Source organism: Phaethon lepturus, unplaced genomic scaffold (genome assembly GCF_000687285.1).
Source record: "Phaethon lepturus isolate BGI_N335 unplaced genomic scaffold, ASM68728v1 scaffold14881, whole genome shotgun sequence".
Lineage (NCBI taxonomy): Eukaryota > Metazoa > Chordata > Aves > Phaethontiformes > Phaethontidae > Phaethon > Phaethon lepturus.
This window is the reverse complement of record NW_010515638.1, coordinates 40,638-55,914: the sequence shown is the minus strand read 5'-3', so window position 1 is coordinate 55,914 and position 15,277 is coordinate 40,638. Positions and strand designations below refer to the sequence as shown.

The 15,277-nt window shown below is 42.5% G+C and overlaps 1 protein-coding gene across 1 annotated transcript in view; it reads right to left on the bottom strand.

Annotated features, from left to right (window-relative positions):
- SETD5 (SET domain containing 5) overlaps positions 1-15,277 on the bottom strand; it is a 40,506-nt gene that overhangs the window by 9,902 nt on the left and 15,327 nt on the right. Inside the window, 10 exon segments of the mRNA XM_010295842.1 lie at position 1; positions 3-350; positions 1,836-1,892; positions 3,811-4,064; positions 5,295-5,424; positions 9,027-9,269; positions 10,846-11,166; positions 12,033-12,296; positions 14,711-14,791; positions 14,996-15,242. The exon segment at position 1 is cut by the window's left edge and continues 128 nt beyond it. Coding sequence (XP_010294144.1) covers position 1; positions 3-350; positions 1,836-1,892; positions 3,811-4,064; positions 5,295-5,424; positions 9,027-9,269; positions 10,846-11,166; positions 12,033-12,296; positions 14,711-14,791; positions 14,996-15,242 — 1,946 coding nt within the window.

Below are 15,277 nucleotides of genomic sequence, written 5' to 3'. Positions count from 1 at the left end.
AAATACCCTGCAGCAGGAGAGCTGCAGCATCCTGCTTCCGAATTCACTGGCTTCCTCTCTCCCAAAGGAGCAGATCCCCGCAACAACCCATCTACACGTGGCATAGCGTTCAATGGGGAGAAGGCATACATTAAATTAAACTCTGTCCGAAAAGCCTGATCAGAGCTTCGTAGCAGCATCTGTGCTTCCCCACTTTTCCCTGGGAAGTTCATCTCTGAAGTAGAGTTTATGGAGGGTTGTGGAGTCAGATCAGAGGATCCAAAGCTGAGCAGCGATGGTCGTTCTGGGCAGGTGTTTGCACTGGAATCCAGGTACCCACCTTTCAAATCCAGGTCGGATCGGAGGCAGAGCTGGAAAATCCAAGAAGGATATAGGAGGGGGGTGGGAAGTCAGGAAAAGGGTCAGGCAAGGGTAAGGAGAGAAACTTATTCAGAAAGTACTCTGTACAATGCTGGCTTACTGCTTTCCAGTTCCTTTCTGATCACCCTTTTGGTCCTTTCCTGCACTGTTCTGCTCATTCTACAGGGGAATGACTGAGACTAAATAATAATCAGTTTAGCTGTCCGGTATGAGATGCCCTTTCCCCTTTAGCAGTCTTACTGCAGCAAGAGGATAAGGCTCAGCACTATCCTCAGGCAGTCAATGAAGAAAAAACAGCATTTTTCAATTGCCTCATATGTCCCAAAGTTGTTGTTAACGCACAGTATTAGGTAGGTTCATTATGGGAAGAGAACAGAAAAGATCTGCTGTCCATTTGCTGTTTTATTAGCCAAGTTCTTGACTGCCCCTAGTCAGCCACTACTAACTTCTGAACAATAAAATGCCCAGGACCTCCAAGCCATTTGTTTTCACTTATTGTGAGCTTCGGAAATCTCTAACAATAGTACATTCATTTAATTTATACTGCATTTCTACATTTTACATTCTCTAACAAAACCATAATGGCATCATCTTTGCGCTGTCACAGTTTCTGGAGCACTAGGCACTGACACAATGGTATATCCATTTATCTACTTTAAGTGCCAAAGAACCTCCAGGGCAATGGCATAATCATCTCCTTCACCATGTTAATATGTGAGGATCTCAGACAATGAGCATAACTGACACTATTTCATCCTCTTTGCAGGACTATACTACTTAGGGAAAAACACAGCAGCACCCAGCTCTGCCCTACTGCTGCTGAGAATGTTTCCTCTGCTGCATTACAGCTCCAACTAATCTGCCACACTAGAGATGACTGTGTATTTTCTACTATGAAAGAGTGTCTGAGCAAGGTACTTCCACGAAGGTACTTCCACGCATACTTTACAACAGGTCAGCAGGTAAACAAAGGATTACTTTCTGGAATCTCCTCAACATTTTAAGCCTGCAAGTGAACAGGTGATAAATCAAGGCTGAAGACAGGAGGTCAGGTGCTAGGTCAAATCTAGTGAATGCTTTCCCTTTTCTTCCCCTGTGGTCATTTTGCTGCTGCTAGGTAAACATCACACACCACTTATCTGCTGGGCTGGGACTGAAGTTGATTATGGCATTTCCAGGGTCCCCAGGCCTCTTGCCTTCACTTCAGTAGCTGAGACATACCAGGTCTTCATGCTGCCTGTTTCTCACCAGTGTCAACAAGTGAATAATAAATTCCAGTCTTCAATTTGTTTGCTCTCTTGTGACAACCCTGAAAACTCTCCTTAGCCTTATTGTGACAGATGCTCCACCTCTATTCCCACCCACCTCCACACTTCTCATCCCTCTCCTCCCACCACGGCCTCAAAACACACACACACGCGCACACACACACACACTCCCAGCCTCAAATGCAACTGAGACGGTGTGATAACTACCTCGGGTGACATGGACTCAGGCCTATGCGCAGGGGAACTCTCAGGGGAGGATACGTTCTAGAGGAGGGAAAAGCACCTTGTTATTCATCTACTTAAAAAGTCAAGAAGCAAAATAAAAATCAATTTAAAAACAAGCAGAGAGGTTAGCAATGGCTATTCTAAACAAAGACTATGCCAGGAACTGGCCCCACCCTGGAAAGCAATTCCATCGGTTAAGTGGTTTCTAAGGTTCCTGAAAGCACAGAGACAAGACTGAGTTGCTATGCTTCATACTGTAACTTAGTACCCAAAACAGAGCACATAAACGTTAAGAAAAGAAGCATCTTATTCTTTATATTTCTGATGCTGTCAGATACAGAGTTTGCACCATGAAATATAGCAAATGCCATTTATGGTGTTTAGTATGAGGACACAGGAGAAATGGAAAGCCTGATTTTGCCCGAACAAATGGCAACTAAGATCCCTCAAACCCTGAAGTGAACTTTCATAGACTTTATACTAGAAAACAAAAAATCTTTCCGTTCTCTTCCTACAGTGCCACAGGACTGAGTTATAAAGCTTCATACATGGCGAGATGTATTCACTGGAGTTAGAATTGATGATAGCTAAATGAAACGAACAGGACACTAAAATAGAGATGTTATGAATAAGCTGCATTGAGGGAAATACAAAAGTATGAACAAAGAAGCCTGTGGTCTACGAAGCTGTTAAGACTCTTTTACTAGAGGAAAAAAAAGAAGGTGTAAAAGGGGCAAGTGAAGTATAGATGCCCAGTGAAATCAAGGCTTCCCATGTCTTACACATGGCAAGAGAAATAACTAACACTAAAGTGGGACAGGAGATCAATGACTAGACTGTGGAGGACCATGGCAACACTGCTCTGATCTGCCATCTCAACCAGACCAAAAGTAAGGATTGTTCCCAATCAAGCTCTGTGCCTGAAACAGTCTTTCATCTCTCTCCTCAATGCCCTACAATCTTCCCTGCTAACCTCTGCAGATCTGCCTCTCGGACAGCTTACAAGAAAGGGCTCTCAACGAAAATACTCAAAAGCACATTAAGCTAAAAATACCACAAAGGACTGTTTGCCCTGTTGCAAAACAGATGAGGGATTCCTGCAAAAGAGTCCCTAGTATGGAGCAGTCTGTCACTGCACAATATTTTTTTTTTAATGGTTTTAACTGACAGAGTGTGAGCAGCCCAGCCGAAGAGTTCTGTTTTTTTTTTAAAATGAAAATATGCAACAGCAGAACATAAAACTAAAACTGCAAACGGCATGATCCCTAGTCATACAGCAGCAACATAAACTGCAATGTCCTAGCTGGATGGATGCTGCTAACTCTCCCACAGAGTTTAGGGCAAGTGAAACCACCTACATAGCCTGCTCAGTACTTCTGCAAATTTTTGCAGAAGGAAACTATCAAGAAATCAAAGGTATAAGGTATTTTCCTTCTACCCAATCAAGGGAAAGGAAATCCAAAGAATATAGTGGAAGCTGATGTCAAGTAATTCTACCATACTTGGGGTTACTGAAAGCTATTTAGGGGAAGAGGAGCTGAGGATGTCAGACAGCTTTTGAGAAGTCGAGCACTGTTGTGTTCTTTGGAAGAGGCAGGGATTGGAAGCCACATTGGTACAGAGATTTGAAGTGGGCAAAATGACTAAAGAACACTGAAAAGCCTCTGAAATTTGGGAGCTATTGTGCAGAAACGGGGAAAAGAATTAGACTAATGTTACTGATAGCTACAAAGTGAGGTGAGGCTGAGCTGCAGCAAGGTTTGACATTTAATAGAGCAGGAGATTTGGCCAGAAATGGAGTAGGGGAGAAAGGCAGCAGTGCTCTTGAGTCTGACACTACAATGCTCCTCAGGATTATAGCCATGTACTCAAAAAGGAAGGTATCCCTAGTGCTACCTCTGCTGTAAATATTCCAGTTCCTCTCTTTTTAGTATTCCCAGTCCCTGGTCAGATTTACCTCAAACTGTAGTGGAGTATTGCAGCGACTAGCAGCCAGAGAAGGAATTGGTGAGAACATCATGCCATAACCGTTGCGACTCTCCTCCTCTCCTGGCAGCGATGAGCAGGGTGTAGCCAGCTGTGGGCTCACTGAGCCAGGAACTGAAGGGATGGGAGGTGGAGGGGTGACGGGAGACAATGGCCTCAGCAACTTCTTAACATTCTGCTCCATCAAGTAGCGAGACTTCCATTTCTTCAGGGGACTCAGCAAGTCTGAAAAACAAACTGAGCTGAGGACAGGGCTGCACCATTAACCTTAACCATTAACCATGTACAAATCACACGCTGCCTCCTTCCCCCTACTCCCAGCCCAAATGGAGCCCAGGAGTCTCCAATGTGACTACAAAAGGTTCCTGAAAATGAAGTACCTCTGAAGTACTTCTATACCAGCCTTGAGACATGTCTTGACACTGATAACAGAACAATATGTAATCAGGAACATATGGTGAACAAGGAGAGGAAATATTTCAACTAAAAGTAATCACAAGAGGGAGCTAGGGGAAAGGGAGCTAGGAAGGGATAAGAGCAGAGGAGACTGGAGGAGAGGGGTCAGAGGACATGTCACTTTCACTGCTATGAACAAACCACCAACAGCTCAGTTATCATTATCTGAACCTAATAGCTCCCTATAGCCTACATCAATACAGCTCAAACACACTTCACTCCCACAAAGGTTTAATGCCTTTCCCTCAGGTCTAATCCTATTCAAAAATAATAACTTTTATTGATGCTCAGTTAAAAAAAAAAAAAGTGTTCAGTAAATTCTGCAGTTCAGTTGTTTGCTTCTTCAGGTCTTGCCTGGGGACATGCATTTATTGGTTCTGGCAATCTGTTCCTTTCTTATTCATCTAACTTTTCAATAATGAATTCTGTATGATCTGTGTGATGTCTAGCTTCCTGTCTTCCTTAGAAAGCTGATCCCTGACTGGGCAGATCTTCACCCTCTTTCTCTGTAGAAAGATTCAGACACAATATTTAACCATTCTGCTGCTTTACTCACAGATTTTAGCTTCTCCATCTTTGAGACTTACTTAATCATTCGGTTATTACATACGTGCCTGTGAGACTTTGCTATATCTTCCTATAGTCAGCAGATATTTAGTTGTCCATCTAACAGCATCCTGCTCAAAAGAGATGATATTGTACTCTTTTTCTTTTTTTCCCTTCTATTGGACAAATGATCACACGGCACTGAGGATGATGCAAGATAAAGCGATTATCCTTTCACAGGAAAATACTGAGAAACTTTACACATGTTCAAGTTATAATGGGTCTACAGAAATCTAAATGAATGGCAAAGTAACATTCTCACCTACCATAAAGCTGCGCCATCAAGCAGCAGTACACATTAAGATGTCATCCTGTACAGCTGCCTTTGTTATTCAGCAGCTCCCCTAGTTTCACTCAAGCGCCCACGCTGCCCTGATGGTGCTGAGCACTTACCTGTGTCATCTTTGCAGATGCTGGAAGAACTGCTGTTCTCGTTACTTTGGTATAGACATTGGGTTCTGTTCTCCTGCGGAGCTGGTGAGGTCTGAGTCATCCCCTCTTCCAGGGCTTGTTTGATCCAGCGCTGAAACAGAACAAGACTACATAAACGTGCAATCCCTCTGGTACTTTCTATATAATCTTGCAGGATACACTCAAACTCCTACACTTCTGTGCAGCAGCGCAGACCACTCACAACACTGGTATTACCTCCTTCGCTTGCACTCAGACAGGAACCCGTCAGAACACAGCTGTTAGTGCTGAATCTAACACCTACTGTGATGGGGCTGACTGTGCTCTTGAGATGTATTCTAGGGATCAGCAGTCTTCAGCAATAACACAAAGATCAGTAAAAAGCAAATTACAAATTAAAAAAATCCCAAACTCTGGCAGCTAAAAACTATTAAAAGCAATCTTAATTAAAAGGGACATAAATTTGATAAATGATCTTAACACCCAGATTTTTGCAAAAAGCTATTTCCTGCTCAGGAGCACAAACACACTGTTCCCCCACACCACTAAGGCATCTTAGACCCTAACATAGATTCTTCTCTAACAATTCCAGCAGGAAAATGGTTGAGTTTAGTCACATAACAATTCTTCCAGGACTGTGCTTGCTGTCAAAGAACAAAAAAATAATCTGATAGAATGCAAGCAGCAGTTTTAAGGGGGCTAAAACAAGAAAAGAATAATAAAGGCAAATCTTTTCTTCATCTACTAATAAAAGAGATAAAAGTCACAGTGGTCTTCTGAACATGGACAATGAAGAATGTTTCACATCTCATGGAAGTGAACATGAATTGGAGTCTCAGCAAATCAGCTGCTGCAGTGGGTGTGCTAGCCATGTATCTTGATACAAACTGACTCCTGATGGCAGGCAGAAAACCTTTGTTTATTTCACTACAAAAAATAACTACCATAACAGAACAGAAAACACCCAAGCGATTCAGTAAAATGACAGCAAACTGCTGAAAAAATGAACACAGTAATTTGCATTTGTGTAGTTGACCCAAGGGACTCACTTTACCAGCCTCCTATTCTCCCAGAGAGGTTTAAAATCATAAGTTTACCTTTCAGTAATCCACAGCTCATCTGCATGCCAGCAATACATATTAGAGATACACGTATGTGACTTATGATTCCTCAAAGCTATCATGAAAGTGCACCAGAAACTCAGTGGCCACAATCCTCAAAGCGGAAAAAAACTTCAATGCGAGGATGAAGAGCAGGTGACAGTATCTATTTTGATGGCCTTCACTACTGTACAGCAGACGCTTCTTCTCTGTTCAAATACATCTCAATGGATTCCACTGCGGCCACCGGGACAAGTGAGAAGTGCCAGCCAGTCTGGAGCACTGCTACCTCAAAAGTGGCACCTGATCTGACAGCCAAGTCACTGTACAATGTGTGATTAACGTGAGCAGGTTATACAGTTCAGTTGCCTTGCGAGGTTCAGATATTGGCATGCTTTGGATGCAAACCGAGATCATCAGCTGAGGTTTTCTGGCAGAGTCCTCAGTAGTTTATGGAAGAGGCCTGCTGACAATCCAAGAAAATATGTGATCTATTTCAACAGCCTTTATAAATCAACCTTCCTGACTGAGTAGTCAGAAGCAGACAAGACAGAAAGATCAGGTCTTGAGAGAGCAATATCATCAAGTTCTGGACCATTTCTAGACCTCAGCTGGCTGAACAGGAGGTCTTCCCTCTGAGAGTTTTCTAACCATTGCTGAACATAAGAAGCAGACTTTTTCTACATGTCCAGACTGTTAGCGATAAAAACATTGAATGCTAGCAAGCATTTTCCACAAAAAGGCAGGGAAACTCCTACAAAGTGGATGAAAATCCTTACTACAACAGCTATTGATTATTTGTTTTCAAAAAGCAGACACCTCACAAATTACTTTCTGCAACATCTGTTCTGGACACAGAAGCTTTCAGTATTTTATTAATTATTTAGATAACGGAACAGGCGGTGTACTTAAATTTTCAGATGATGCCAGCCCAGGAGAAACAAGAACGTGCTAGAAGACAGTATCCAAGATTTTCTTACTAAATTGGGAAACTGATGGGGAAAAACAGGACACAGCATAGGCTAGAACGAAGTACCATATAAAGCCAGAAACAATCACTTCTAAAATTACAGGCTAGAAAAGTAATGGGTTGTTCTAACAAACATAGTAAATCGCGAACTGAACAGGAGTCTAAATCAACCTGTAAAGAAAAGTCAGTCATCATACTGGGATGCACAAAATGGGTAGAGGCTACAAGACACAGAGCAACTTTCTGCATTAAAAATGCCCCAGCTGCAACACAACATTCAGTTTTGGACACTTGGCTTCAGGGAAGATGTGGACTAAATGGAAATTGTCCAAAGTAAGACTAGTCCATTCCCTCTCCAGCAATTAGAATTATGATATAACTAGAAAATAGCCAAAGGTAGCAAGAGATTGGAAGACTTGAAACGTGATAACAGTTTTCACTGAATTGTGAGCTTTCTGGCTAGTTGTACAGCAAATGCACCAAGCAGAGAACTGGGTATGACTCTGCCAGTTCTGCTCTAGGTGCTTCTCTCTTCCCTGAGGCTCAAAGACACTGTTAAGGGTTCAAAAAAGCAGCTCAAACCTTGCAGTTCTCAGCTTAAAGATACATGGGGAGATTGCCCAGGCACATAGAAACAAACATGATTTTGTTCATACGAGTACATACGAACTATCAAGAGCTTTACCTATGAAGGAAATACCTACGAGAGACCTTAGTTTCTTTTTGTAGGTGTCTGTTAGTGCACGACACAAATTGGCTGAAGGTGGAAACAGCGAAGTCTAAAGTTTCCCTCTGGAAAAACTCCCTCAAAGGCAGGCAAAGAAACCAGATCATGGTACCTGACTTTGAAAGCTACCAAGACTGGAAGAGCAGAAAGGATTTCCGTAAAATTGTTCTCAGCTAATCACACAGGAACTGGAAGACCCTCTAAGCAAAACTGACAGGCAATAGACAAAGATGGATACTGGTAGAAATCGGACTGAGCAAACTAACCTGAACTACTTTTTCCCTGTGGATAAGTAAGTGCTAGTATTTTCTGGCCACACACCGTCTCTGGAGGAATGAAGACCTCAGCTGGGCTCACTTCAGGCTTTCTGCACGGCCACAACTATCTGTTGTAGATAGACAGTCCATGATCCCAAACAAAGAGCTGTGGGCTTGTTCTTGGGAACGGGCAAAACTCAAAGCTTTGCTAAACAACAAAGGCTCTCCAAAGACAATGGATCTTGACCGAGGCACTGTACTCCTGAGGTCTTTTGCAACACTGTCCGATCCCCACAATGCCAGCCATCCTCTGATTGTGAAAGTAGTAACATAAAACATTCTAAGGGCAACAATTAGATCTCCTTGAATCACATATGCTGGATAATAAACAGCCACTGCAGATTTGAAAGCACATGTTTCTAAAAAGAGAGTCACAGAACAGTTATTCTACCATGGTGAAAGGCAAGGATGAAGACTGAACCCTGGCTAGGAGAGGGTCAGCAGGCATAGCCTGGAGGCTGCATCGACCGACACAGCAGGCAAGGTCAGCTCAGCAGTAATACATGGAAATAGGCTCAAAAAGGACACAACAACTTTACAAAGGTGCCAGAAAGTTTGATGAGTACATAGCCCCTGAAGGTAAGACATGAGCAAACATACCTTTTTGCAGGAGCTGTAAATTCCATCCAACAGAAAGGGCCTTCGACGTCTCTCAGGGTTGAAAGGTGAACCAAAACGAATGTAGTGTTTAGGTGTGGTACAAATTAGCGGGGAGTGGACGAGACCTGGCAACATATTTAGGGTAGTTGCCAAAACTGTTGGGTCTGTAGTAATGCGCAGAGGGCATTCAATAGGGCACTCCTGCTTTTCTGCCTTGTCATTCAGCCATTCGGTAACAAGATACTGAAGGAGAAAACATACGTGTCAATGCAACTAGCACCGGTGAAGAAGAAAGTCAAATATGTCACAAAGATGTATGAGGAAGTGATGCTTAGGTCAGCCCACATGCTAAAACCTCCATCCTCAACAGGAAGGATCACAGCCAGGACTTCCTGTGTCAAACCCAATTCTCATCTGTTGCAGGCACAACAACAGGTAATCCAGATTTAAAGAATTAGCTCAATTTTATGCTCCATTAACCTTATTAGAAGGTTCTCCCAAAACTTGATCACCTTGTTCAAAACTAGTTTCTAGCTGCAAGCCTAAATGCATTAATGGCTAATTTGTGCCCAGTATGTGGCAGCTGCCCGCTAGCTTCTGCAGTTTCTCATCCTTTCCCTTACAAGTTTCTCCCAGCTTGTACATTATAGTCCGCAGTCACATCTCCTCTTAGTCTTCAATTCTAAGCTGAAGGCTAATGTCTTCTACTTTGTCCTAAACAAATACCCCCCAGCCTGCCATTCCACCCCCTCCCAAAAAGATACTGCCACTGATTCCCACACCAAACACGTTTTTATGCCATTCTAAGTTTATTTTTAAATTCCAACTAATCTTTACTACATAATGACTCTGCTTTTCTCTCTTAGTCTCTTGTTTGTATACAGAAAAGAACCTTTGTTCTACTATCCTTCACAAGATGCAACACCCTGGTTACTTCAAGGTGGTTACACCTCTGTGCTGCTTGACTTAAGGTAACTGTCTTGTTGACAGTCTTTTTCTCCTTGCTAAGACATTGGGAATACGCAGAAAGATTACTGAGATCGTACGCATCCAACCTCTTCTAATAAACACGCTTTCTTTTGGGCCCAAAAGCTAGTGCTCTTTTCCAAACTATCAGCATCTAGTTTTTAAATGCCAGCTACCCCAGAGTTGTAACAACCACTTTTCCATGCTGCCAACAAAAGCTTTTGCTAGCTTTCTGTGCATAGATCCAAACACATCAGCTATGCCCATCTTTCTGTTAGTACCCTGTTCCCCTACAGGAACAACATAAACACAAACAACTTGCTGTCCTCATGGCCTTTGCCAGCCATCTCCCAAGCCTCTCATTGCCCTCCGCACCAGTACTGAAACAACTGTTTTTTGCTTCCCTCATGCAGGGCTCGCTCGGCCTCTGTCACCCAATTCCTTATGTTGCCAAGCCCTCCAACCCTTCCCTTCCAGGGCCCCTCAAGCTGGAAGCAGTTTCTTCCCCGCGTACACAAAGCTGTATAATTTGCCTCTTTCTAGACTCTTTGCCGCACCCAGAAGTGAGACCCTTCCTGTTGCCTGTACCACCCTGTCAGTATCTAAGGTCTACGCAGACTTGGTGTAAAGATCAGGTAATTTCTTTTTCTCATCTTTGTGTGTACAAGGCTAAGCAGCCAGATTCTGAACCATGACAAGGGCTCTTAGTCACTACAGAACAAGTAATACAGTACTATAAAGTCACATAATTCCAACGATTTTGAAGAATTGTTTCCTCTGAACCAACTTTTCCCCAAAGGCCACAAAAAACCTCTTCTTCTCCTCTCCAGTTTGAGCGCTTGGTCATATTTACCTTTTTTGTTTTGGGGTACTTTACTGCAGCTCGATTAGACTGAGATCCTGCAGCCAGGATAGCAGTTGGGTCAGATCCCGCCAACTGTCTGCCTTCTCCTGGACCTTCCACATTGCTGACATCTGTTGCGGTTACCAAGCTGGCAGTGCTTCCTTCCTCTGGGACAGCCTGTGCAAGTTCAGCTTGCTGGGAACTGGCTTGTTTCTGCCTTCTCAGTCTTTGTGCTGAACTGGTTCGGTATCGAGAGAATCGACTTTTTGGTCGGGGCCTGGAAGGTTTTGCTGGAGCTGGCTTAGTAACTGTTTTTTCAGGGACAGCATCCTACAATATAAACTGTCATTAGTCCAAGCACCTCTAAAAGTATTCCTTTTCTCTGCATACAGGATCAAGGATTGAGATTTATTTATTGATGCTACCTGACTCAGAAAATCTGGCTGGACCCTGCTTGTATTGGCTCATGAGATGGCTTTGGGGACCCTTCTAAAACACTGACATATTCTTGTTTTGTCTGCTGTGGTCAACCAGAACACTGGTCTTAAGGAAGAAAGCAGCAGTATGAAACTTGCCACTTGTCTCAAGGTAACTGCTCTTACTCCTCATCTGAGCTGACGTGTATCATTCCAGGCAAGTATCTGGGCCCAGCCACATAATGGGGACACATACATCCAAAGTAGACCAGGACAAAAAAAAAAAAAAACAAAGAAAAAGCAAAAGAATTCCTCAATCCCTGCAGTTACGCATCCAACTTAAGCTCACACCAGTATAGAAAGAGCCCACTTGGTGAAGGAGCTGGGCTTGTTCAGCTCAGGGAAGAGAAGACTATGGGGGACCCAATAGCAGTCTTTCTACATCCAGACTGAAGCCACCAAGAAGATGCAGTGGTGCATCATTGTATATACAGTGAAATGAGAGGTTCAGACTGGATACAAGGCAAAATTTTTTCACCATGATAACAGTCATGAATTGGAAGAGTTTTCTCAGAGGGTCTGTGCAATCTCCATCCTTGGAGGTATTCAAGACAAGACTGCCTAAAAAGCTGGCCAACCTGGTCTGACCTCAGAGCTGACCCTGCCTGATACAGAACAGATTAGAGGCCCCATGAAGCTCCTCCCAACCAGAATGATCTTAAAGGATATGCTGCATCTGAGCTTGGTACAAGCTATTAAACAGTCCTATCTTCATCTTACCGCTGCTTGTGAAGACCGTCGTGTGTTCACCCCAGTACTGCTGTTACTGTTTGAAACATTTGAAGCAGCTGCACTCAGTGCTGAACTTCCATCTTCAGTTTCAGGAGTCTCTGTTTTTATTTCCTCCAGCTCAGGAGCTTCAGAATTTATATTGATTTCAGCATCAGTGCTGTTACGGTCTGATGGTTGCTCTCTTCTCCTCTTTCTCTTTTCCAAGTTTTCAAACATGTGCATGATGGCTTCTACCTTTCTGTCTTCCCGGGACTAGAACACAAGAGGAAATTTAAGTCAGCACTGCAAATTATGCACATAAGAGGAGGTAAGAACAGATATAGGATGCAGCACAGGAAGGAGAACAACAATTGCCAAATAGCAATGACAAGAGCCAGAAAGGGGACAGAGAGAAGCAGTTCTTCACAGATATTTGCATTTTTCAATGTGGCAGATTTCCCAGAATAACAACATAATCATGTGTTCGTAGAGTAACTAGGAGAACTAGATTTTGTTCTTAAATAGGACCACTTAGATACTACTGAGTTTATTTGTAAAATAGCCACAAGGAAATACATAATTTTGAAGAACTAAAAACTGTAAGAAAAAATAGAGTGAAGAGATGACTTGGAAACAAATAGAGCTACTCATTAATGACCAAACATTAGAAACAAACAGAAGCCAGAGGCAAGGGAAGTAAATGAATCAGTAATTTGCAGCAAGTATAACACACCACACAAACTGACTAAAATGAACCAGATTCATTCCTTCCCTGATGTTAGGAGATCACCCAGCTCAAAGACAAAAGCTCTTGTTTAAGCAGCTTACATAGTAGGTAAGAAAAACAGAACATGAGAGAATAGAGAGGCAAAACAAAGGTATTTATCAGGTAAACAGAAAGGACAGGAAATCTTATCACCTAGCTGTGTCAGAAATAATTGGTAATTATGGATGTAAAAGGCCCAGAACAATAATGCTGCAGTGATTGGCAAAAAACAGGCTGAATCAAGTGAAATTTAAGAAGTGGGGTCAAGCACCTTCTGAGACTTGCAATGAAGGAGAAAGTATCTTGAAGCACACAGTAGTACTCAATCACAGCAGTCTGGCCTTTACAGTTTTCAGTTCAAAAATATTCAATACACACACAAAAAATTACAGACTGGGAAAACTACAGACACAGGTATTTACCTGGTGCCAACTATAGAAAACTGAATCTCATTAAAGCAGATTAACTGGTGCAACATATAGGAACAGGGCTTAGAGACTCAAGGAAAACTAACACTTCACCTTGTTTTCTTGAACTATACTGTCCCAGAAAGAGATCAGCTTCCCTGCATTAAAATGAAATCTTCCTTCCAAGTTTAAGGCCAGTCTGATGGATGACTGCTCTTATTCAAATTTTAATAGAAACTGACTGCTTTATCTCGCCTGTTCTAAAAAATCCATGAGATAATCCAAGGATCTCTCCTCTGGATGGCCCTTGGCTCTGCCATCTGCTGCACTCTCTTAATGTTTAAAGCATTCTCAGTAAATTTACACACTGAAGTTCCATATCTCTGATTAGAGAAAGATGGGTGACTAAGGTATTTGGTGAACAAACAAAAAACAGGGAACTCCTAGCTCCAATACATTTGTTGGCTGGTAGAAGGATGGGAGCACTTTGCCTTTTTTTCTTCCTTGGGTTTTTGTTTGTTTATTTGTTTGAGTTTTGTTTGGTTTTGTTTGAGTTTGTATTTTGTTTTTTTCTTTTTTTAAAATTGTTTTAAAAAAATAAGAACTAAGTAGAGCTGGAACAACTCCATTCACATGCATAAAGCATTCTATTCCAGGAGCAATCCCAGGTGCCATAAGAAGCATAAGAAAAAAATCCCCAAACCACAGCTCTACCCTGTACAGAAGGTGGCTGACAAGGGCCTCAATGATCCAAGAGTGCTAAGAAATATTTTGACCAAGACGACTGATGAAGACAACAACAATTTGGGAGCACAGCAAATTTTGTTGACTTGTGCCAATAGCACTGTTGGTGGTCTACCCCTCTTACTAACTTTTGCCACTTGATCCTACCCTTTTCCCACATAGCAACATATTTATGAACCCATACAGGGAACACATACGTGTTAACAAACCTAACCCAGCAAAACAGGTCAAGTTTTAACAAAAATCAGATTCTGGTTCATCATATGATCTAGTTGAAGATGTCCTTGCTCATTGTAGGGGGGTTGGACTAGATGACCTTTAAAGGTCCCTTCCAACCCAAACTATTCTACGATGCTATATGGCCCCATAAATTCTTGGACTGGCAATAAGGAAGGGCAGCAGGAACATAAAAAGGGTGCAATTACCTTTTTTGAATCTGGTGCTGTTAATGGTATGTTTTCGACTACAGAATAGCCCTGAAAGTAACAGTTAAACTTTTAAATCGGGAAACAAATCTGTCGTATACCTTCTAATCTGCAGTATCCTAACATAAATCCTTCTGGGATGGGGAGTCAATCTGGGTCATTTGTTTGTTGGCTTTTTTTTTTTTTTGGTGGGCTTTGTTTGTTTTGCTTTTTAAATCAAATTACTGAAGACCACTGACAGTTGGAATTTGTGTTGAAACAAGTGAAATAACCAACTGGACCTATTAGTCACTGCATGAAGCAAGTCCTAAGGGGAATGATATCCAGACTGAGAAAGGTACTTGCCCGTCGGCTGTGGACCAAGGCTCCCTGTTCATCTACAGGCTCCTCTTTCTCCGCTTCTTGTTTCTCCTCCTTCTCTGCCACCTGAAAGAAAAGCCCAGACCTAGTATGTCAAACAAAATCTTGTATTGTTTTAAAGTTATCAAGATTCCTATGGCAATCTAAGGTGCTAAAGGTTTAAAAAAGGCCTCCTACAGTTTCTGTTCTGAAGATCCCAGTGCTGTACTGGATCAGGTTCCACACCACTGAATGATAAAAACATATATAAGTAAGTGTCAAGTGTTTTACCTCATTGTCACTGACTGCTGTGGGTCCCTCAGGAACTTCCTCCATTTGTTGACTGTTGTTCTCATCTGATGCAATGCCCTGCTGTTCCATTTCTAGTTCCTTCCGACGGGCTTTTCGTCGGCGTGTTTCTGCCCCAATCAGTGTGCCTAAAACAGGTGGAGGTAGGTGTTCTGCAGCATTTGGGCTACGTTTCTGCACAGGGCAATTCCGGTTCCCCTTGTGACACGCACAGTCCACTTTATAGTTGCTGCTCCAAAACACAAACATAATTCGTGTCACTCT